Here is a 23,866-nt window from a genome sequence, read left to right as displayed (position 1 = left end):
TGCCACCAGCGCGCCCTCTGCGCGGGCCAGAGGCGCACCCAGGAGGGCGCTCGGAGAAGCCGCCAACTTCGCCGGCTCACTCCGCACACCCGCACGTCCACCGCCACGAGGCCCGCGTGGGCAACGGGCTCCGCGGCGCCGCTCAGTGTCCGCGTGGACCTGTGCGTGGCCGTGAAACTCCGCTCCCCGCGCGGAGGGGTAGGGGTGGCGGGGAAAGAGGAATGTCGCCGGCTGGGCGCTCACGTGGGTGCGTGGGCGCGGAGAGGGCTGGCGGTGCATCCGGCGTGGGCGGCCTGGAGCGACCTCGCCCCGCCCTCTGGGTCCCCAAGCCCGCCTTCCCCGGCCTGGCCTCGGTCACCCCAGTCCCCACTTTGGCGCCCCGGCTCTGAGTCTACGCCCCCGCCTCCAGCTCCACACCCCGTCCCGTCCCCTCCCCCCAAGTCTCCGCCTCTCTCCGTCTCTCCACCGCGGGCTCGAAGCCCGGGCGCCCGCCCCCCGCCCCCGGCCTCCGCCCCCGGCTCTACCCACGCCCTCCGCCCGCCCGGCAGCCAGCGCCGCGCCGGGCCTCGCTCCCCGTGCGTCCTGCGGGGGCGGAGGCGCGGAGAGGCGGCGGGCGCAGCCGGGGAGGGGGGTGGGGGGCAGAGGCACAGACAGAGTCGCGGAGGCTCGGAGAGGAGACGTGGAGGGAGGGACGCAGCCCGGACAGCGGCGGACACGGCCTCCCACGCCGGGAAGATCGCAGCGCGCATCGGGCGCCGGGCGCCGGACACCGAGAGGGGCAGCCCTTGGTGGTCTCCGGCCGTCCATGCACAGAGCGCCCTCGCCCACTGCCGACCAGCCGCCGGGCGGAGAGGACAGCGCCCGCCGGACCCCGCAGCCCAGACTCAAGTTAGTGGGCAAAGGGAAGCGGCGGGAGCGGGGATGGGTGGAGCTGGACTCAGGAGAGGGGTCTGGAGGGCGGAGATCGGGCGGGGCGGGGGGGGGGGTCGAGGGGAAGCGAGATAAGGGCTGGGCGAGGTGGGGGAGACTGATGGAATTAGGGGGGCCCTGGAATCTGATGAATGTGGATATGAAAGAATATATTCAAACTCTCCATCCCACCGTCTACTTTGTGGGCATGACCTGGCTTGTGAGCCCCCTGCAAAGAACGTGGGGGGCCCCCAAGCGCGGGAGGAAGCCCTGGAGCTCTATCTGGCACCAGTGCGGCGGGGGTGGGGGGTCGCTCAGCTGGCTCAGTCTGTCCTTGGCACGGGGCGGGAGGACCCGGGGTCGGTCCTCCGGGGTCGGGAGAAGTCAAGAGACCAGACCAGCAGCTAGGCTGTGGAGAAGCAGGGGATGCCTTAGGGGGTCCCTCGTTTCCGTACCTCTAATTACCATGTGGGGAGAGGAGTTTCCATCCTGCAGCCCCTCCCTCAAGAGGCCTTGAGCCGCTCCCCCTCTCCACTGGAGATGTGGGTGGAAAATGAGGGAGAGGGTAGGCGGGAGCCCCTAGGCAATTTTCGCCCACAGACGCTACCACTGTGGGAGTGTGTGTGGGCGGAACAGGCCCAGAGCAGAACAATTGAGGCGTTCCTCTCCTCCCTGCGACTGAGTTGAAGGGATAGGCCTACCTACTGAGCAGGTGTGGAAGGTCACTGCTGGGAGAGGGGTCGCCTGGGGGTGCTGGGCAGGCCGGAGGAAAGCGACCGCCCTGAGGGCAGAGAGCTAAGAATGCCTAAATGGTAGGGAAGGTTCAGGTAGCAGAGCGGGGGTCCACCTGGCTCACGGAGTGGGAAGGGACACGGGAGGGCCACACCTCTCCCTCTCGGCCAGAAGGCAGGATGCCACCAGGGAGTGAAGCCTGCCAGCAGTGGTCCCAGGTGTCCACTACTGGCAGGAAGGGGCCATCCTGTATTCACCTCAGTGCAGGATGTCTCCTTGAGTAATGGTGAGACTGCTAGTGCTTAGGGTGGAAGGTAAGGACCGTGTTCCGGAAGAGAGGTATGTCTAGGCATCCCAGGATGTGCTAGCTAGCCTCAGCGCACAAGGTCTCCATGTCCCAGACCAGAAAGGCAAAAGTTGAGCATGGGGACTAAGAGCCTCTGACTTCTGCAGAGACTGAGCTGGCTTTGGCACTTCTGGCTAGTCTAGGATAGCACTGACATGTCTGTACCACTACCAGGCTGGGCACTGGTCAGGGAGAGCATTCAAAACCGAGAGGAAGAGAAGCAGGCAGGAGTGAGAGGACCATTGTGGGTTGGTACCGAGCAGGGGCACTAGCACTGACTGTCCCCCTCTTTCTCCTGTGTGCCTCTTTCTCAGGCCTAGTGCCCGAGCCATGGCACTGCCTCGGACACTAGGGGAGCTGCAGCTGTACCGGGTCCTGCAGCGCGCCAATCTCCTTTCCTACTATGAGACCTTCATCCAGCAGGGAGGGGACGACGTGCAACAACTGTGCGAAGCGGGTGAGGAGGAGTTCCTGGAGATCATGGCGCTTGTGGGCATGGCCACCAAGCCTCTCCATGTCCGACGCCTGCAGAAGGCACTGAGAGAGTGGGCCACCAATCCAGGGCTCTTCAGCCAGCCAGTGCCTGCTGTGCCCGTCTCCAGCATTCCGCTTTTCAAGATCTCTGAGACTGCGGGCACCCGGAAAGGGAGCATGAGCAACGGTCATGGCAGCCCAGGGGAAAAGGCTGGCAGTGCTCGAAGTTTTAGCCCCAAGAGTCCCCTTGAACTTGGAGAGAAGCTGTCACCAGTGCCTGGGGGACCTGGGGCAGGAGATGCCCGAATTTGGCCAGGCCGGAGCACACCAGAGTCTGATGTCGGGGCAGGAGGAGAAGAAGAGGCTGGTTCGCCCCCCTTTACCCCACCTGCAGGGGGAGGAGTCCCTGAGGGAACAGGGGCTGGAGGTTTGGCAGCCCCTGGGGCTGGGGGTGCTCCTGATAGACTGGAGCCAGAGATGGTACGCATGGTGGTGGAGAGTGTGGAGAGAATCTTCCGGAGCTTCCCGAGGGGGGATGCTGGGGAGGTGACATCCTTGCTAAAGCTGAACAAGAAGTTGGCACGGAGCGTGGGGCACATCTTTGAGATGGATGATAATGACAGCCAGAAGGAGGAGGAGATCCGCAAATACAGCATCATCTATGGCCGCTTCGACTCGAAGCGCCGGGAGGGCAAGCAGCTTAGCCTGCATGAGGTGAGGACCCCCGTCTCCCAAGATTGCTCTTGGCTCCCAGGCCTCCACCTGCTCACCTCTGGGAATCCTCACATTCCTCAAGTCTGTTGCATTGCCCTTTGACCAAGACTCCAGGCCCCGGTTCCCTCTCCTCCACCCCAATTCCAGCTCCTGCAGTGCTTCCCTCCTCAACGAGGGGGAAACAGAGGCACAGGTGAGAGCCCAGCTGTCCAGCTTCCTGCCGCTCATGTCCTCACAGGCGGGGAAGAGGCCCTGGGCATCCCTAGGAGTCTGTGGGTGCTGACTCCTGTCCTCTTCCCTCAGGAAACTCTTGGGTAGTGTCAGAACCCAAGCAAGACTCTGATGGGTGGGCCTCATTTGTCTGATGACGAAGGGATGTGAGGATGCCTGGGCAAGACGGTGGGGAGTTAGGATTCTGACTGCTCTGGGGGTCCTCTCCACAGCTGACCATCAATGAGGCTGCTGCCCAGTTCTGCATGAGGGACAACTCGCTCTTGCTGCGGAGGGTGGAACTCTTCTCCTTATCGCGCCAAGTGGCCCGAGAGAGCACCTACCTGTCGTCCTTGAAGGGCTCCAGGTGAGACCCCTTCTCCAGGTTCTTCCTCGATTAGAATTCTGCCAGGGAGCGGGGCCATGTCCTGCCCTCCATGGAGGTGCCTCCAGGCCTGCTTGCCACCAACCTGCATGTCCTGCCTTTACCAAGTCCACTTGTGTGAGGTCTGACCCCCCCCCAATCCATCTCCGGTCCCCTCTAACCCCCCAAAACAGTATTTTGTGCCTGAGCTGGGGACTCTTGCTCAGCCAGCTCCTTCCCAGGATTTTGAAAAAATGCACGCCCTTCACCAGATTCTGTGCCCAGCCCATCATGTGTCCCTCCCCAGCCTCATCCTCCTTATTCCTCCATCTTTACAGGCTCCACCCTGAAGAATTGGGAGGCCCACCACTGAAGAAGCTGAAACAGGAGGTAGATTTGCCAGGGTGCACGCAGGGGGTTAGAACAGCCTTTCCCTAAACCCTCCTTTGCCAGATCCTCATTTCCCCATTTGGGGCATACACAGGTTGGAGAGCAAAGTCACTCTGAAATCCAGCAGCCTCCCCCAGGCCCTGAATCCTATGCACCCCCATACCGCCCCAGCCTGGAAGAAGACAGCGCCAGCCTGTCTGGGGAGAGCCTAGATGGACACTTGCAGGGTGAGTGTACATCAGAGCACTTCTCTCCTCTGGGCGGGGAGGGGAGGGGAGGGGAAGGTGTGGGGGGAGAGAGCCAGGAGGCAACTGCCTGGAACGGGGTTGGGAGGCCTGGCTGGATGGGAGCAAAAGGGCCTGGATTTATGGGTTTGGCGTCGAGGTTGAGGGTGGGGGTTCTGTTGACTGTAGTCCCTTACCTGACCAGTGCCCATGCCCACAGCTGTGGGGTCATGCCCAAGGCTGACGCCGCCCCCTGCTGACCTGCCTCTGGCATTGCCAGCCCATGGGCTGTGGAGCCGCCACATCCTGCAGCAGACACTGATGGATGAGGGGCTGCGGCTAGCCCGCCTCGTCTCCCATGACCGCGTGGGCCGCCTCAGCCCCTGTGTGCCTGCAAAGCCGCCTCTCGCAGGTGAGGCAGCCAGCAGTGCTGTCCCCGAGCACCCCCACCACCCAGGCCCCACTTAGCAATCCTGGTGCCCTGGGGCCAGGTGGGAGGAAGAGGGTATAGTGGCCAGAGAGGGCAGTAAGTAGGATGGTCAGGCTCCAGCCAACCAGATCTTGGGTTAAGGAGAGGAGGACCCTGCAGGGCTGTTCCTACTGGGGAGGGTCTGACCCTAACAGAGACCTGTGAAAGGGGGTTGGGCTGAGCAGGGAGACAGAATGAGAGATGAAGGGGAGCAGAAGGAGGGTCACCAGGAAGGAAAGCTTGGAGAGAACTTCCACCAATACAGGAGGTTGGAGCAGGCTAGCATTTAGGATGGGGCTGCCCAGCCTGAAAGTGGAAGAGCCTAAAAGGGGATGCTTAGTGTTTGGATGGAGGAAGGGGAATAGGCCAGCAAAGGGCCAGGCAGCGGCTGGGCTGGGAGTGACGCAGCAGACAAAGCCACCAACCCTAGCTTGGTATTTTTAAACTGTGTGTGGGTGGGAAGTGGGGGCAGGGACTAGAAGGGGGGCTTTTCTTGGAGGAGGAGCTGGGAGGCTGGCTTCCTGTCCCCCCCTCCCCCACACTTGGCTTCTAAGAAACTTGGGGGGCATGGGTGGGTGGGCGGGGCCGGGGAGGGGGCCAGAGATGAGTGGGGGCGGCAGAGCCTAGGAAGGGGGAGGGGGAGAGGTCAGAGCCAAGCCACCCCCACAGCTCCTGACAGAACCAGAAATTCCAGCAGAGCAGAGGCGGGAGAGACAGAGAAAGAGAGACATACATACAGAGACAGAGAGCTACACACAGCCAGAAAGAGGAGGGGGCACACACACTTGGATATGGAGCCCTCTGTATACACACGGTGGGCAGGAGTCAGTAACGCAGTCCATCAAGCTCCTCTCTGCAGCCTGCTCTAGCCTGCCTCTGTTCTCAACCACCGCTCTCTGCAGTGTCCACCCCACAGTCTCCTAACCTACCCCTTCTCCTTGCAGAGTTCGAGGACGGGCTGCTGGACCGGTGCCCTGCCCCAGGACCCCATCCAGCTCTGGTGGAAGGTCGCAGAAGCAGCGTGAAAGTGGAGGCTGAGGCCAGCCGGCAGTGAGGGGTGGACTGGTACCCTCTCACCCAGGCCCTGGGGTTTCTGGCTCCCACAGATCCCTACTCTCTCCATCCCTGGTCTCTAGTCACAACTCTGGATCCTTCCGCTGCCCTTCTCCTGCCTCCCCACTTGCTCCATGGGCATAAAACTATGGGGCTTCAAGCAATAACGAGCAGGGGCCTGGCAAGAGGACACGACGAGGGCGCGTTCTGCCCCTCACCCTTGCCCACAGCACGGGGGCAAGGACTCTGTCTCCAGGGCATCTGGAGTTCTCCCCTCACAACACACTCCCATTCCCTCTAGTGTGAACCAGTGGTGTGAGCAGTTGGACTCAGTTTGGATATGGGGGAAAGGGGAACTTCCCTGGGAAGGTCCAGCAGCTAAAAATGGAAATGTTTCCCCCCAGAAATGGGGGCCTGGGGACACTGGACCTGCTCTTCCTCCCCTCTGCTCCCCCATTTTTGTGCTTCTAGTTTGTTTCTTTAATTTAACAAGTGCTGCAGTTCACCCTCCCATGCCCATCTTTTCCCCCAAGTCCCAGCAGTTCTTTTCCTCCTGTCCTGCCCTCTCTGGGGGTGGGGTCGGGGGTGGATGTGGGGTCCCTTTCATCAGCCCCCACGGGAGGCCTGGGTTGGACTCAGTGTCTCCCGCAGCTGGGGGCTGGACCACAGCATCTGTCTGAGCGGTTAGAGCGTTTTTCTTTTCAGATCGTGTACAGTAGATTATTTATTTTGTTATTTTGGAATAAAATTTATTTTATGGCTTATGATCTATGGCCCCCAAGGGGGAGAAAGGGTAGTATGGGAGTGGAGGGAAACTGGCGGTGGCTGGGGAAGTAGAAAAGAAGCAGCGGGGAGGGTCCCTAATACATGGAGAGGACCACACACCTGGGCCGGGCCCCAGACTCACCCCTGCCTTGGGCAGCACTGGCAGTGAGCCACAGAAGCTAAGCCATAGGTGATGTCACAGCCACATAGACCTACCTGAGCACAGTCATCCTCAATGCTGAGTGTATCTGGGTGGTTAGCATGTATCAGAAGCTAGCACACTCACCAGTGTCTTTTGTGCAGTGTCTCACACTTCAAAAATTGTGTTTTCACAGGTAGAATCAGATAATGTCCTATGTGGCTATACAACTAATGTGTGTGACGTCTATATGTTAATGTGTCTCGAGTACACACACTTTAACACAGCTAGACACCAAGATACTCAGCCGTGTACTTCTGCACCATTTCATACACAACTGAAAGCCCCCATCTGACTGTCAGGAATCTGGAGCTGTCTGGGATTTGTTTTTTAAATCTGGGCAAAACCCACACAACAGTAGCCAAAGTAGGCCCCTCTTGTCCTCCCACCCAGGGTCTCCTGAACGGCCTCCTCATTCCCCCAGGGCTGGGACCCAGCCCCTCCCCTCCCACATCCCAGCCTCTAGTGCAAGCGTGTGCACATGTCTGCTTTTTTCTACATGTGCATCCTGGGTCCTGGCTGGGAGTGAGAGAAGGGGCTCTCCATGCCCTAACCTGTGCTCTTGCTCAGCCCCATCTCAGGGAGAGCTGTGTGTTCTGCGTGTGCAGGCATGCAGGGGTGTGTCTCACTTTGGAACCTGAATTTCTCTCCCAGCACAGCAAGGGAGAGGACGGGGGTGAGTGTGTGGTAGGAGGGAAGGAGTGGATAGGCTCCACCTGCAGTGCCTTCTCCTGGCAGTCTTCCTCCTCACCAGGGAGTAGGTGGGGGCTAGGGGGACACACTCTCCATCTGTTGCTTAGCAGGAGCATGGGCAGGTGTCCAGAGCAGGTCCATCAGGGTAGAATAGCTGTCTCTCTGAGCTCCCCCTCCAGCTGGGATCACCAACTGGGGTTGGCCCTTAGGTCCATATGGGACATTGAGATCCCAGACTGCCCATAGGGATTGGGCTGCAGGAGAGGCTGGGCTCCCAAGGGCCCTCCTGCTGATTCCCCTTGCCCCTCCAGGAGAAGCTTGGTGAGGTCCTGTTCAGTGGGCGGCAGCAAGGGCGGGAACATGTCTTCACCAACCCTGCCAGGAGGAAGGAGGGAAACAGGATAGGCATGGCACCCACTCCTCTAGCCCACACTCAGCCGCCACCCCCAGGCTGCCACTCACCAGGTGCGCTGAGAGAACCCCCCCACCGGCTGGCTCAGGCAGCTCTCTTCTGCCATGGTCACGTCAGAGCAGAGCAGGGGCTCAGGGCTGGACATGGCATGCTCCTGAGGCTGGCACAGCAGCAGGCCCCTGCTGGGACCAGAAAAGTGAGTGCCATGGTGGGTGGGGAGTAACGCGGGAGTGAATGGGGCGCATGAGATCAGGATGGGGAATGTCACTCACTGAGGGTGAGATTGGTCAAAGGGCAGGCTCATCTGGTCCAGGCTGGGGGACATCTGCAGGTGAGGTCTGGAAATGGGAAGAAGGGTACAGGCAGAGAAAGGAGAGCTGAGCAAGATCTGGGTGTTACAAAGCCAAGACCACTGAATAAACCATGTCCTTATCCTGACTAGAGCCAGCCATCTCTACAACGTGAGCTCCGTCTTCCCAACCATAAAGTGTGTGCTGGGGACTGGGAGGAGGAGGAGATGGGGACTGGATTAGCTCATTTCTGATGTTTATGTGGACTCTGAACTTTGGTGGTTCTGTGTCCCCCACCTCAACTCCTGGGAGGGAGATGTTATGTCTTGACTAAGGGTTTATAAGTTCTGAGTTTTACCTGGAGAATAAAAATGTCTAGTTCACTTCAAGGCCAAAACAGATGAATAAATAAAAATCAAGATAGCAGATAAGTGACTGTGGATTCCAGGGGCAGAAGAGAGAATACTAATCCTTACATACATAGCCCTTGCTGTAAGCCAGGTACTTTGCTCAGCTGTACACATATTATGATCTCATTTAGCCTTTACAATAATCCTCCATTTTACAGATGAGGCACCAGCGTTAAGTAACTTGCCTGAAGTCAGTTAAATAGCAGAGCTGGAATCCAAACCCAGGGAAGTCTGGGTCTTAACCACTGAGCCTCAATGGGGTGAACAGAAGAGACAAAGTTCTTGCTGCCCCCTTCTCACAGAAGAGCCTCTCCACACATTTGAATGTCCATCCCCTTTGCAGCTGGGTGTCCCTACCCCATCCCTAAGAGGTTCTTCACTTACTCCGGGAAGGCTGGCAACACATTGACTGATTCTTCCTGGGAGAGGACTTGATAGGGAGGGATAGAGTGCGAGTGTGGTGGGTATACCTGGGACCTGGGGAAAGAAAGCAGAATCCCTTGATGCCAGCTCTTCTTCTGGACACCCCCAACCTCTGCCTCAGGATGAGGAACCCCTTTAATGGGAAGGAAAATTCCCTCCTTCAGTCCCCAGCTCCGGCTCTCCCAGCTGCCCACGCAGAGAGCCTCCTGTACAGACCATCTATTCCCATCTCTCATGCTCCTTACCCCATATCTGGGCTGAGCTGCATGTTCATGGGGTCAGGGGCCATTCTAAGATCGTAAGTGGGCAGCATAGTAGACATATGGGCCTCTGGAATGGGAAGTGGCTGGTCCCTGGAGGGGGGAAGGGGATACCTGTAACTGACAAATTGTTGATGCGGCCACCCCTTCCTGCAAGTGAGCACCAGACCTCACCCATCCTCACCACCACACTCACCTTTCCACAGTCATCTTGATGGTAGCTGGGACGTAACCCCTGCCATCCTTACCTATCTGTTCATCTGTTGTGGGAAGAAAGGAGAGCTATGGAGTGCTCCAGGGTTAGGCTGGAGAGGAGGTGGGAAAGGTGGATATGGCTGATGGGCAAGTGGGAGAAGTGGAGCTACAAAAGGGGTGGGGCCGAAACTGGTTTGGCTCAGTGGATAGAGAGGTTCCAGGTTCGATTCCGGTCAAGGGCATGTACCTGGGTTGCGGGCATATCCCCGGTGGGAGATGTGCAGGAGGCAGCTGATCGATGTTTCTCTCTCATCGATGTTTCTAACTCTCTGTCTCTCTCCCTTCCTCTCTGTAAAAAATCAATAAAATATATTTAAAAAAAAAAAGTGGGGTGGGAAGTCAGGGCTCCAGCTTACGCTTATAATGGCTCCGGAAAGCCTCATCCTTGGGTTTCTTGGGGTAGAGGTTTTTGAGCTGAGCAAGGTCCCGGATCCGGTCCCCCAGTGAGCGGATAGACAGGTCTTTGGCAGAGAATGGCTGGATGTTCTCTATCTGTGGGGAACCTACGGCAGGAATGAGACCCTGAGCCCCTCTCTCCAAATTTTCTTCCCCTTTCCAAGCCCCCACACAGAACTCAATCTACCAAGGCAAGGAGGAGTGGACCTCCAGTGGGGTCCTGGGGAGGGGGGCCCACTAGTCTCCATTCCCAAAAAGCTCACAGTGAGAAAGTGGAAGTTTTGACCACAGAAGGAAGAAGAAAAGTTGGAACTAAGGAAGAACTTTCTGAAGACCAGAATTTGCATCAAGGAAGCTAAAACATATCCTTCTCAGAAGAAATTGCAGAGGGCACAGGCACAGACAGGACTGGCTGGAGTGACCTTACCATCCTGGCCCCGGATGACGTGGGCAATGGTGATGCCTCCAATCTCTGAGTCACTGAAGCGAAGAAGGAACGTTCCATCAGGCTCATTGAGAAGAAGGCTGGTGACATACTGTTTGCTGATGAAGCCAATGATCAGCCTGGCCAGGATGAAGGAAAGGATGGGGGTGGAGGCACTGGATGTGAAGAGGGAGCTGGAGGTACAGCTGCTCAGACCACCTGGGGCAGAGACTCACCGATCTGACCAGTAGCTCTTGAGACAGCGTTTGGTGAGGTCCAGGACACCATCGAACCACTGCCAAAAGGTGAAGCCACGACCCAGCAGGATCTCCTGTGGGGGAGGGTGGAGCTGGTGTGAGCTCATGAAAAGGCCAGAGCTGGAGCCTGGTTAGGGCTGTGAGTGCCACATGACAGAGTCACAGGGCTGAGGGACCAAACTGGACCTGAGACTCCATCAATGATAATGGCCAACACTCAACGTTCACTATGTGCCAACCATTATTCCAAACCCTTACCATAAATTAATTTATCTGATCTTTACAAGGTTATGGAGGCAGGTCTTATAGCTATCCCATCCTATCTAATAAAAGAGTAATATGCAAATTAGCTGTCAGTCCACCACAAAGATGGCAGCGCCCATAGAGGCCACGGCAGGACACTGATGGCATTGCTCGGCAATGCAAGCCAGCAGGCAGGCACGGCCTGCAGGCAGCACCCAGAAGGGCCTGCTTGCCCATTGCCGTGGTGTGGAGCACCCAGGCCCCACAGAGAGCAGAGAACCACGGGAAGTGGGCCTAAGCCATCAGTAGGACATCCCCTGAGGGCTCCCAGATTGGAGAGGGTGCAGGTTGAGCTGAGGGACCCCCCCGCCCCCACAAATTTTGTGCAGTGGTCCTCTAGTCTTAGAAATAAAGAATGGAAGCCCAGAAAGGTCAAATAACTTGCCCAGCTGAACTCCCAGCTTTGCCCAGGAAGTCTGGGCTGGAGTTCCTCATAACCACTATGGTCCACCCGTCCCTAATGAAGCCTGGTGGAGTCCAGAGAAGGCAGCTGCCTGCTGGGTGTGAGTGTCTGGCTTCCTTTGCTAACACATTCTCTGGTCATGTGGGCTTTTCTTTCTTCCTTTTTTTCTAAGTGAGCAGAACATGACTGCATTTACCCAGCTGGTGGCCAACCACGACACCCAGATTTCTTTTCCCCCCTGTTCTTGTAACAGACCCAGATCTGAGCAATCTTATTTTGGGGGGAATAAAATATAGTAGCTAAGAGCAGAGTCAGAAATATGGGGTTTCATCCCAGCTATGCCACTCACCTGCTGGGAGGCCTTAGACACACCATTTGACCCCTCTGAGCAATAGGTTCCTGGTCTAAAAATGATGATGAAAATAGTACCTACCTCAAAGGGATGTTGGGAGGATTAAGTGAGATAAATATGTAAAGTGCTAAGCACAGTGCCTGGCATGTAGTAAGTTGTCAGTACATGGTTGCTGATATTACTGCATGTCCCTGTGGGATTTTGTCCTTGTTTTTGCAATAGGAACTATTTTACCCCTGGGTTCAAGTTATTTTGAGCTGTGTTTACACACAGTCTGGGTGAGTCATACAAGTCACTGGTAAAGAGGGAAGACAGGGGGTTCCTAATCCAAACCCTGAGGGAAGCCAGAAAATGTATCCTCTGGGCTGATGGGATTTCCTGCCATGACAAGGCCTTCTTGATGGACGTGAAAGGGCATGGTGAAGACCCCAGCAGTCAGTCCCTGGGCAGAGATTGGGGATACCCTGAAGAGATGAAGAGCTTAGGGGTGGGATGTCCGAAGCCAGGGCAATGACCTTGTTGAACTGTGACCAGGACACAGAACGATGCTGGAAGGTCTCTATGCTGAGGCTGTTGTCATTGAAGATCTTCTGGGCCAAGAAGAGGAAGTGCTCTGGGAGTAGCCCCTGGTTGGTTCCCACCTCTGCCATGAACTTGAGGTTCAGAGTTTCACACATCTTCTCCCATGGCACCCGCTCAGCCACCACAAAGGGCACACGGTCCTGGGTGAAGGGGAAAGGAGAGGGTGCCTCAGGCGACCACCCTCCTTCTTACTCAAGAGGGGCCTTCATTCTTTCCGCCTCCCCAAGGCTGCCCCTCCCAGGTGTCCCCCTGAGCTCACTCACAAAGATGGTGCTTTTCCAATAGTTTAGGGTGCTGCAACATGATATAGTTAAGACCGGTATGAAAAGAGGTCAGAAGTGCAAAAACAGGTCCATGAGAAGTTAAGGTCACTCCCATTTGGTGCCTGCTAACCTACCAGCCTGTACCCCATCCCCATGTTAGAGCCCCCCTCCCCCTCAGTCTTTCCTCACCATCTCCGAGAAGGCATTGTCCCACAAGATGGTGGCTTTGGCATTGTTGTCTTGGTTGCCGTGGACGATGACCACCAGGGGCAGAGAGAGAGCCTAAGGGAATGAGGAGAGGGGCTTCTTCTTATTGGGGCAAGGGGCTTCCTTAGAGAGCTGGCTCGGAGGGGGAAGTTTTGGACTCACACAGCATAGTTAAAAGATCATGGTATGTTTTCAAATGCTTTCTAAAGCTCCATTAGGGCCTCAGTATAGAGAAGTGATTGTGAGTCAGGGCCACGGAGCAGACCTCCAGGTCTCCAATGCCAGCTCCAACATTTAGTAGCTATGTGACTGGGGCAAATTCCTCAATCTGTCTGACTCAATGTCCTCCTCTGTAAAATGAGGCTAGTCATACCACCCTCCTCATACTGTCATTGTGAGCACTGTGTGTGTGTCACTTAAAATAGTGACCGGTAAAAGGTGCTAGTTGCTACTACACTGTTATTCCACGGTACGTGCACTCCGTGTCCTTGCTCCTCCCCGTGCATCCTGGGATGAGTGACAAACACAGAGGGCGTGAGGCAATCATGAAGGTACGGGGATTGAGGGCCCCAGTGTGTAGCATGGAGGGGCGCTGCGGTTCCAGATTGGGCAGGGCTGGGGCCTTGGCTCACCTGGAGCTGGATGGGAAGTTTGTTGGGGCCGAGTATGAAGCTGGTAGTAAAAAGCACAGCACACTTCTCCTCAGTGACCGATTCGGTGCCCTTCCGCTCACACCGCTTGATTTTTTTCAGAAGCTGCAGGATGGGGTGAGGGAGAGCAGGAGTGAGGACAGTAACTCCTGGGCCCCAACACCCTCTCCAAGGAGAGTCCCATAGTCTAAGGACCCTGACCCCCTTTTCCCCCCACCCCCTGCCCACACCCACTGCTTCCTGAAGCCCTCACCAGGTTCTTGAACAGGGCGGAGCAGCAGTTCCCAGGACCAATGTTCTCGAAGGGCACGGTGTTGTTGGTGATCTCCCCAGAGCTTTCTCTGCCAGGGGAGGTCAGAGAGTGAGCGGGCTGGACCAGGTGTGGAGAGGAGCTTGAGTCCACGGGTGCGTGGCGTGGACTTCTGGCTCCACATCTCCATTTCCCTGCCTGGGTTCTTAAGCGAGGCATCCCATCTAGGCCGAATCATGACGCCTCCCCCACCCTATTCCAACACTGATGCGACCCTCCCCCTCTGCCTTCATCACTCATCCCATGGCCTTCCCGCCCTCCTGAAGGTGCCGGTCGCCCAAGCTCCTCTGGCCTTCTCCAACCCCAGCTTACACTCCAGCCCCAGGCCCCTGGGGGCTGCTCAGCTCCCTCGCCTGCTTCTCTGTCACCATGTCGGCCCTGACCAGCGGGAACTTGGCAGAGGCCCCCAGGAACCGTAGACCCAGCAGGAATCGAACTCCAGCCTGAAACTTGGTTTGAGTTTTCAGAACCTGAGGGGGCTGCTTCTCCACGAGGAAGGAGCTGAGAGGAGGGAGGACAATGAGGTGTCAGCGTCAGGGGTTCCTCCCAGGAGCCCTCCCCACAACTCTAACCCTCTCTCTACCTTGGGTCTGCTCTAGGCCAGGCTGGGGCTCACAGAGCGTACCTGGTAACGAGGGTTCGCAGGACTTCATCCAGCCGGTTAATCAGCGCTGCCCGGGCCTTGGGCTCAAGCTCCCCACCAGCTGCCCCCACCTCCTGCTGCAGCTGGGAATAAATGTCCACCAGACTCTCACACCTGGGGGTAGGACAGTGGTCAGGGGGCACAGGATTCAGGCTACCCGCTCTGGCCGAGACGCCCTGCCCTTAAGCCCAGGAAGAAAGCAGAATAATGTGTGGATGGGAAGGGGCAGAGGGGGGATGGACAGTGGGTGTGGCTGACAGCATCTGGGCTGAAACGACTCTGGGTGGGAGGTTCCTGTGGAAACCCAGCTGCCTCTTCCCCAGGGCTCTGATACCCAGATCAGCTGCCAGCATGTATGGTGCGTTTGCACAAGTTAAAAGATGCTCTACCCAATAGGCCAAATAGAAAAAGAATTCCCATTCCTCTGGGCATGGGGCTTGAAGAGAAAAGTGTGGGTTGGATGAACTCCCACTTGCGCCCCTTTGGTCGGGTGTTTTTGTGCAGGACACTCTCTGACAATAGGGTGCATAGCTCTGCTGGGACTGGCTTCTGAGTCTTGGCCCACTCCAAGGCCTCTCTCACACCTGTGGGTCCTTCAGCAGGAACAGCAGGTGCCTGCCAACCCCCAGCCCTGCCCCTTCCCCGTCAGCCCTGCCCCTTCCCCGTCAGCCCTGCCCCCACCTCTCCTGTAGCTGGGTCAGGTTCTCGTCAAAGGGTGCGCCATTCCCTGCCAGCTGCTGCTGCCGTTTCCAAATCTGGATCCTCTTCAGCACCAGGGCCTGGGCAGCCTCCAGCTCCCCAACAGTCTCCTGCAGCAACGAGGCCAGGGCCTGCGGGCACAAAGGGCCTGAGCAAGGACGACACCCAGCCCCTCACCCAGCTCCTGATGAAAGGACTGTCTTTCTCCCTCTCTGGCATTCCCTGACCCCACCTCAGTCTGCCTTTCTGGTCTGATCTCCATCACATCATAGATTTGAGATCCATCAAAGATTGCACTCTGAGCTCAATCTCCACCTCTCAGTCCATTACTCACCTCACTTGGCACAGTCCCATTGGCAGGAGTTTCTATCAAGCTGTGCAGAGACACTGGGGGTAGGGGCAGAAATCAGGGGTACAGAACGATTTGAGGTTCAGTCACAGTTGCGGTCTAAGAGGAAATCACTCCCACACGCTCCCCCAAACCCTCTTAGGGCTCCAGGCCCAGGTTCCCACCTTGGCCAGCCTCAGCCTCCTGCTTCAGGGCTTCTCGGAGAAGGCAGGTTTCCCCCACTCGGTGACGCAGCCGCTGCAGGGCTGTGCTAAACTTGAGTTCCTCCTGCTTCCAGTGGAAGGACATTGGCAGGTGGCGGAACTGCACAGGAGGGACAGATGTCAACAACTGTAACACTCTGCCCTAGCTGGTGTGACTCAGTGGTTACTGCATCGGCCTGTGCACTGAAGGGTTGCCGGTTCGATTCCCGGTCAAGGGCAGGTACCTAGGTTGCAGGTGTGCGTGTGGGAGGCAACTAATTGATGTGTCTTTTTCGCATTAATGTCTCTCTCTTTCTCCCTCCCTCCCTCCTCCTACTTGCTCTAAACATTAACGGAAAAATTATCCTCAGTGAGGATTAACAAAAGCGCGCGCACACACACACACACACACACACACATACATAGAACTGTAACACTTTGCCCATTCCTCTCTGCTTGGCCTCCACTCCGTAAAGGGGTGCCTGCTGCCATGCTCTGCAGAAAAGAGAGACCACTTCCCTTGTCTCCCTTTTGACAGCTCTTCCTGACCTTTTGGAATCTCCTTGCTCCTTGCTCTCCTCCCAGGCCTCTTTACCCCCAATCCCTCATCTGAAGTTTCCCTAAGCTAGGCTTGGGGTTCACTCTGACCCTAGGAGCCTCCTTTAGTCATCCTGGGCCTAGAACACTAAGTCTTGCCTGAAATTCAAATTCCTTCTAGTTTCTCATGGTTCAAGCCAAAGTTCCAGGGAACTGAGTTGGGGTGGGAGATGGGGTGTCACAATACCTGCTCCATGACAGCTTTTTTCTCCCCTTGAAGTATTTGTCTGAAAGTGGCCACCAGCTTCAGGGGGTCCCTCTGATATATGCTCTATAGAAATGAAGCGTGGTAGACAGAGTTAGCCTGGCTCTTACCATGACAGTCTCCCCTTCTAATCCTCCACCTCAGTTCACACACACACACACACACACACACACACACACACACACACACTGAAGGCAATACAGCTGTAGACTCCAGAAGTTTTCCTGCATTTGCATGCTTTTAAAATCAAATTTGCATGCTGGCTTACAGCTAACCATAGGAACACCAATTTGTTTCCAGCGTCCAACCAATTTTCTTACAGCAGCCAGTGCTCACCCCAGCTCCACCCCAGCCCCACTTCAGCCTTGTCCCCGCCCCCTCCTGCCCCCACCTCCAGGGTGCTGATGTGCTGCAAGATGGTGCTCCCCTCCCCCTGCTTTCTGGCTGAGGCCTGAAGATGCTGGACAGTGGCAGAAAGTAGGGTGCTGGCCATGTTGCAGCAGAAGGCATCTGAGCCGACCAGGAACTCCCTGTGGGAAGATCAGGATGAGGAGGCCTTGACTCCGGGCTTCATCAGCTCTACTGACCCTCCACCCCACAGCAAACAGCTCAGTGGCTCCTTCCTTTATTATTTTCTTAAAATATATTTTTTATTGATTTCTACAGAGAGGAAGGGAGAGGGATAGAGAGCCAGAAACATCGATGAGAGAGAAACATCAATCAGCTGCCTCCTACACACCCCCCACTGGGAATGTACCCGCAACCCAGGCACATGCCCTTGACCGGAATCGAACCTGGGGCCCTTGAGTCCACAGGCCGATGCTCTATCCACTGAGCCAAATCGGCTAGGGCTCCTTCCTCTATTATTCTCTCCATCCAAGCCCTCTGCAGCCCTCATCATGCCTTGTTTCCCAATCTTCCAGCTGTGATAGGAAATGCCCTTGCCCCAGCCCTGACCTCCCTCCTCTTTGGTTCAGCCTCCTAAAGGGTAGGGGATTCCAGGTGTCGACATGCATAGTCTGGCTAATGCAACACAGACTCCCTGCTAAATCTAGGTTCCCACAACATCAAATAATGAGTCCCAAGTCCTGCAATGGTGCAGAGAAAATCTAATGAAAGGAAAAGTGGGTGAGGAAGGACCTGGGGGACTAACATGGGGGCAGCAGGGACTCACCAGGGCTGTTTCTCCAGCCAGTCACCCAGGAGATGCCGCAGGTGTTGGGGAAAGTCGACGTAGAGCCGCTGCAGTTTTTCTGGGGGTATCTGGGAAACCAGCCCCCACAGAGACATGATCTGGGGTTTGGAGGGCATCTGGAGGAAAGGAACAGGCCACTCTGAGAAGTGCCCAAGGAATGTGACCTACATCCTGGGTCAGCCAGGGATCTCCTGTCGATAGCTCTCCCAGAGATCATCTCCACCATCACTCACAGCCAGACCACCTCAAACCAGGGACATTTTTGGTCAGTGTCTGAGACAAGGTGAACCCTTCAATGGTAGACACAGGGCAACGGAGCTGTAGGCAGAGGAGTGGGGAGACAGGAGAGATCGGGTATTAGGGAAAGCTCTCTGAGAGGAGGCAGAGGACTTAGGTTGCAGCTCTAGACCTGACTCTGGTTCTGTGGGCAAGGAACTTCCTCTCCGTGGGCCTCAATCTTCTCATCTATAAAATATGATGCTTGGATAGGGGCAGAACTTTCCAAACTCTTTAAAGGAATAGTTTTAATATGTGTAATCCGAATTATATAGCAGGTATAAAATCAGAGTTTTGGGGGTTAATCCTCACCTGAGGACATTTTTTCCCCCATTGATTTTTAGAAAGTGGAAATGAGAGAAAGAGACACAGAGAGAGAAACATCAGTGTGAGAGAGACACATCAATTGGTAGACTTTGCCTTCGCACATGCCCTGACTAGGGCCGGGGATGAGGTACATGCCCTTGACCAGAATCAAACCCGGGACCCTAAGTCTGAAGGTCGACGCTCTTTCCACTGAGCGGAACTGGCAAGGGCAAAATTGGAGTTTTGAAAGCAAGTGTGGTAGGCCTGGAACTCTACTGCTTCTTCCTGCCTCTCCCCACCTCCTGACCCCAAATATGACCCTGAGAAACCCCTCAAAATTCCAGGGTTCCATGAGATAATTTGAAAACTAGCCAACAGGATAATGAAGAAGAGGATGGTGGAGTAATAATAGCTACCAATTACTAAGCACTCACTATATATGAGGCATTGCTCATTATCTCATTAGAACCTCACAACAATTTTTTAAATATATAATTATCTCCTTTCATAGATGAAGAACCCATTCTCTTATATGCATACTAGAGGCCCGGTGCACAAAACTGTGCACTCGAGGGGAGGGGTCCCTCAGCCTGGCCTGCGCCCTCTTGCAGTCCAGGAGACCTCAGGGGATGTCCGACTGATGGGCTTGGGCCTGGGGAGTGGGTCTAAGCCTGTCAGTCAGACATCATTAGCGTTGCTTTGGAGGCAGAAGAGACTCCCATCACTGCTGCTGTGCTTGCCAGCCATGAGCCCAGCTTCTGGCTGAGCAGTGCTACCCTTGTGGGAGCTCACTGACCACCAGTGGGCAGCTCCTGCATTGAGTGTCTGTCCCCTGGTGGTCAGTGCACATCACAGCAAGTGGTTGTTCTGCCCATTCGGTCGATTTGCATATTAGCCTTTTATTATATAGGAATAGAGGCCCGGTGCACGAAATTCATGCGGGGAGTGGGGCGGGTCCTTCAACCCAGCGTGCACCCTCTCACAATCCAGGACCCCTCAGAGGATGTCCGACTGCTGGTCCAACTGCCATTTAGGTCCGATCCTGCAGGGATCCCTGTGGGATCGGGCCTAAACCAGCAGTTGGACATCCCTCTCGCAATCTGGGACTGCTGGCTCCTAACCACTCGCCTGCCTGCCTGATTGCCCCTAACCACTCACCTGCCTGCTTGATCACCCCTAACTGCTCACTTGCCTGCCTGACTGCCCCTAACTGCTCACCTGTTTGCCTGATCACCCCTAATCACTCTGCCTGCCTGCCCGATTGCCCCTAACCACCTCTGCCTAGGCCCCCACCACTGTGGCTTTGTCCAGAAGGACGTCTGGAATGATGTCCAGAAGATTGTACAGCTGTCTGGTCTAATTAGCATATTATGCTTTTATTACTATAGATATGCTAGATGTGCATAGTCCATGGACAGACAATAGTGTGGGGAAGGTCTGGGGAGGGGGTGGGAGCAGGGTTGAGGGGGTCAATGGTCAGGGAAAAAAGGGGACATCTGTAATACTTTCAACAATAATTTAAAAAAGAAAGAAACCAAGTCTCAAGGAGGTTCTCTAACTGTCCAAGGCCACTCAGCAAGCACATTTGGAATCAGTATTTGAATCCAAGTGGGGATTAACTATCACACTGTACTGTTAGGATCCCTTCCAGACCCAAATCCCATCATCCTGAGGGGCAGGGCTGAGGGAGGAAGGTTGAAGAAGGGGAGATGGAGCAAAGAGGAAAGCAGAGAGAACTCAGGGAGAAAGTGGGAGAATGGAGAAAATTGGGGTTGATAAGCCTGGAATAAAGGGTTTAAAAGAGTGGGAGAGGATGCTAGAACCTCGGCTAGAAGGCCAAGGACAGAGAAGAAAAGAGAGGAAAGGAGGAGATGAGAGAAGTAGGGGAGATGTTTGTGGCCCCTTTTCTGAGTGGGCTGCAGGGTAGGGTATACCCGTAGTTTCCCAGGGGTCTCTCAGTTCATGTTTTTGTAATGTCCTTGTCCCAGAGATGAGGGAGAAGAAGGGGATGGAAACTCCCTGGGTCTCCCCCAGCTCAGTAACCCCAAATCTTCCTGTTGTGCTGTTAACATCTCCCTTCTCCCAGGACTCCCCCAAGAGATAGAGAGCAGAGGAGCCTCTTCTCTGGAGATTCCTGCTTCAAGACCCTCCCCCCAACCCCAGTCCCTCTCCTTCCCCAGCTTTATTTTCCCAAAAGTATAATCCTCTTGCCCTCCTGTGCCTAAGCCCCCCACACCCTCCTCTCTTTTCTTCCCAAAGCAGAATCTGCCCCCCGCCCACCCCGCCCCTCTTGATCAGGGTCCTCCAATAGGCCCTTCTCTATTCACCCTTTGGGGTGGGGCACATTTGGTCTGTTTCAAATCCAAGGGAAGACTCTATTCCTTCTCTCTTCCTCTCATGTTTCCCACAGAGCTAAGACGCTGACCCTCTACCCCTACCCTGTTGAGAATGGAGGTGATTCCTAAGTCACGGACCAGCCTCCTGGCCTGGTCCTGGCTTCAAATCTCCTCCCCGACTCCATCCTCGGACTTCAGGAGGAGGCCACACTTTTCCCCACTCGGACAAGAACAAGGCTGGGCGGGTTGGCTGGTCAGCAGGGGAGCACCATCTGTTTAAAGCCCCTTGAAGACTGTCAGGGACCCAGGAGCCATGGCCTGAAGGGATGGGGCCAATATTCCCTTCCAAACCGGGAAGGAAAACCCGTTGTCCAGGATTCTCATCAGCTGCTTCGTGGCCTACATCTGTTCTCCTCAACCCTACATCCCCTAGTCCTCTGGTCACCGGACCACAGGATCAAAAGTCAGAAAAGCTTCTCTGAGTTGCCCAATGTGTGTATGTGGCGGTGGGGGCGGGGAGGGGCAGGGAGGCGGAGCCAGTTCAGCACGAGGAAGGTTAACCCCGCGCCGGGAAATCTCGGCGTCTACAGCAGCCAAGCGTGGAGCAGTTTTGAGGGGGAAATTCCCCCTCATCTGGGGCACCATGAGGTCTATATCTCGGGCTCGCTCATCCCCCAGTTCCTGGACAGGAACCTTCATGGGAATAAAGGACAGGGGTTTGTCAAGGACCCACCGGCATCAACCTTCCAGGGAGGGGCAGCTACTTCCCCCCCAACACGCAGCGGGCAGGAGGACACCACCTTGCCCTCCTTCCCCAGAGTTTACAGTCCCCCGGGGATGGAAAAAGTGTCCCCAGGCGGGAGGTAGGGGTGCTGGGCCTGTGCCCATTCCAGATTCATCTGAGATTCGAAACTGCCCAGACCCAGTACCACCAGCGACCAACACCAGCTGAAACAGCTTCCGGGGGACCATCCACCCTGCCAAGGGGAGGGTCCTCAGATGCCCCGGGCTCACCCGCCACCCGCCACTCACACACACTGGTAGTCAGAGGCACCCCACCCTCCCTTCCTCGGAGGCATCCCCTCACCTTGGCAACCTCTCTGCTGTCTTCTCCCTCTCTCGGCAGGCACTGCAAGGCCATGGGTCTGTAGCTCTGTCCAGCGAGTTCAGGGCTGGCCTTGCCAGCACCCGCCCTCCACCACCACCACCACCAAAAAGAAAACACACACACACACACACACACACACACACACACACACACACTCCTCTCCCCTCGTCCTTCCTCCTCAGTGTAAGCAGTGGCTGCCCCAGCCTGCTGTTTCCGGCTTCTCTGTCGACCCAGGTCCCTCCCTGGAGCTCTGACGACACAGAGAAGAGAAAGTAGGCTGGAGGAGGAAGAGGAAGAAAGTGGGTGCGTGTGTGTACCTCCTGTGCCAAGAGGGGGGAGACAGGACTGCTGGGGCTTGGGGCCCTTGGGCCTGGCTGGAGGGGCGACGGACCCCCCACTTACTCTGCTCCCTCACAAGTGATAAACTTTTCTCAAGAAAGTCACCTAATATCAAGCAGAGACATGCGGCCCCAAACTGCCTCTCCCGTTCTCAGACTTTCACAGGGGCTCCCGCGCTGGGGCTCAGGAGGGACGGGCACCCCGGCGCCTCTGGAGAGGCCAGTCCCGCTGGGCTGTGCACTCCCTCCAGGGGAGGACCCTGACGAGCAGCAGGGGCGCTGGCGCTGGCAGGAACGCCCAGGTCCCCCTCCCTTTCTGCCGGGAACGCCTTAGAGGTCGCGTGACCACTGATGGGAGGAAATGGGGGTGGGGTGGGGAGAAGAGACCCCAAGGTCAGAATTCTGGAAGACTCCAGAGTGCCTCCGACTGCCCCCTCCTCACCGGGCGCTACTCCTCAGACCCTGGTGGGAGTGGGCGTGGGCTGGAGTGGGTGCCTGCAGATTCCCAAGGGACGAGTTGGAATACGAATCTGCTGTGCAGCCTCGTGAAGTTCCTGTTTCTGGAGTAAACACTGAGACACACCCAGAAACAAACACACACGAACAACTCCCTGGCCACAGACCACACACACATGCTTACACACATGCAGGCAGGTTCACAGACGTGTCAGCCACATACAGCCACAGGAGACACGCACGCAAGGCTTGCTCAGCTTCTGAGTCATCGTCAGAAGTAATGGACAATTTCTGCAGCTTTTGCTGGAGGAGGAGCTGGAGGAGGTCAAGAGACCTAGAGGGGCCTTCACGCGCCGGGAACCTGAGAGACAGGGGTGTGTGGAAAGGATGGTCCCTGGGGGATCGGGCGGTGGGAGGAAGTTTCTACTCCCCCCTCCCTCCCACACCCCTTCCTAAACAGGGCAGGGCTGAGGGGCCAAAGCTAGGCCTATGCTGCCCCCTGGTGTCTGAACTGATACCTAGGATTCAGCTCCATGTGGATGGGCACGTGAGTTCAAGAACTCAGGATGTGTGGGCTCCGCCAGGCAACAGAGGGTAGCGGTTAAGAACTGGGAATCTGGAAACAGACTGCTTGGGTTCAGATCTTGCCAACACTGCTAACTGCACAACTCTGGGCAATTTAATCTTTGTGCTTCAGTTTTGTCATCTGTAAAATGGAACAAATAACACTCTTAACTCATGAGGTTGTAAGAGTAAAATGTGATAAAACATGTGAGGGCTTAGAACAGGGCCTGGCACATAGTAAACATTAGGCAGGCCCTAACCGGTTTGGCTCAGTGGATAGAGTGTCAGCCTGCGGACTGAAGGGTTCCAGGTTCGATTCCGGTCAAGGGCATGTACCTTGGCTGCGGGCACATCTCCAGTAGGGGGTGTGCAGGAGGCAGCTGATCGATGTTTCTCTCTCATCGATGATTCTAACTCTCTATCCTTCTCCCTTCTTCTCTGTAAAAATCAATGAAAAATATATTTTAAAAAATTAGGCACTATTTGTTTGGCCCAGGATAAACCATACATGAGGAAGGCAGCAGGGCCTCCATCCTACACAGGGGTCCCTGGTTTGGGGGTCATATTAGCTCCACTAAGACAAAGCCTATTGGAGGTATGTGTGTTTATGTGTTTATTGTGTCTGGAAGGCAGTGAATTGACAAGGAGGGGGAGCAGGGGTGGAGTTGGCCTGCAGGGAGTCTGTCCTAGGGTCACGGTGTGGGCACATAGGCACTCACAGCACACATATGTATGTGCTCCCAGCTGCCCACTCTGCCTGCAGACGTCCACAGACAGTGGCTGAATTCAGGCTACATAAACTAAGGGTCTCAGAAGGTCGGAGTTCCCCCGAACTTTTGCAAGAGAAGGGGAAGAGTGAATGCAGTCTCTAAC

At 56.0% G+C, this 23,866-nt stretch overlaps 2 protein-coding genes across 6 annotated transcripts; one reads left to right on the top strand and one right to left on the bottom strand.

The window, feature by feature from the left end:
- Positions 1-632: 632 nt before the first annotated feature.
- Positions 633-6,647, top strand: NAB2 (NGFI-A binding protein 2). 4 transcript variants are annotated; one of them, XM_081082727.1, is made up of 7 exons: positions 633-888; positions 2,302-3,175; positions 3,619-3,752; positions 4,088-4,139; positions 4,234-4,366; positions 4,584-4,775; positions 5,777-6,647. In XM_081082727.1, the coding sequence occupies exons 1-7, from the start codon at positions 806-808 to the stop codon at positions 5,884-5,886; spliced, it is 1,578 nt and encodes a 525-aa protein (XP_080938853.1). In that variant the 5' UTR covers positions 633-805; the 3' UTR covers positions 5,887-6,647. The 4 variants fall into 4 exon arrangements, with proteins under 4 accessions (XP_080938853.1, XP_080938852.1, XP_080938855.1 ...); XM_081082726.1 differs by having other exon boundaries at positions 4,569-4,775; XM_081082728.1 differs by lacking the exon at positions 633-888 and adding an exon at positions 1,464-1,621.
- Positions 6,588-21,853, bottom strand: STAT6 (signal transducer and activator of transcription 6). 2 transcript variants are annotated; one of them, XM_081082724.1, is made up of 22 exons: positions 21,615-21,853; positions 17,589-17,725; positions 16,806-16,944; positions 16,397-16,480; positions 15,595-15,733; positions 15,416-15,468; positions 15,064-15,212; positions 14,365-14,496; positions 14,052-14,240; positions 13,683-13,770; positions 13,412-13,534; positions 12,762-12,854; positions 12,243-12,449; positions 10,649-10,743; positions 10,416-10,552; positions 9,949-10,095; positions 9,534-9,597; positions 9,323-9,430; positions 9,039-9,131; positions 8,227-8,292; positions 8,005-8,136; positions 6,588-7,917 (listed from the first exon to the last, which is right to left on the bottom strand). In XM_081082724.1, the coding sequence occupies exons 1-22, from the start codon at positions 21,666-21,668 to the stop codon at positions 7,728-7,730; spliced, it is 2,619 nt and encodes an 872-aa protein (XP_080938850.1). In that variant the 5' UTR covers positions 21,669-21,853; the 3' UTR covers positions 6,588-7,727. The 2 variants fall into 2 exon arrangements, with proteins under 2 accessions (XP_080938850.1, XP_080938851.1); XM_081082725.1 differs by having other exon boundaries at positions 8,005-8,133.
- Positions 21,854-23,866: the final 2,013 nt, after the last annotated feature.

This window comes from Myotis nattereri (assembly GCF_964212035.1).
Source record: "Myotis nattereri genome assembly, chromosome: 2".
NCBI lineage: Eukaryota > Metazoa > Chordata > Mammalia > Chiroptera > Vespertilionidae > Myotis > Myotis nattereri.
This window is presented reverse-complemented; position numbering and strand designations above follow the sequence as displayed.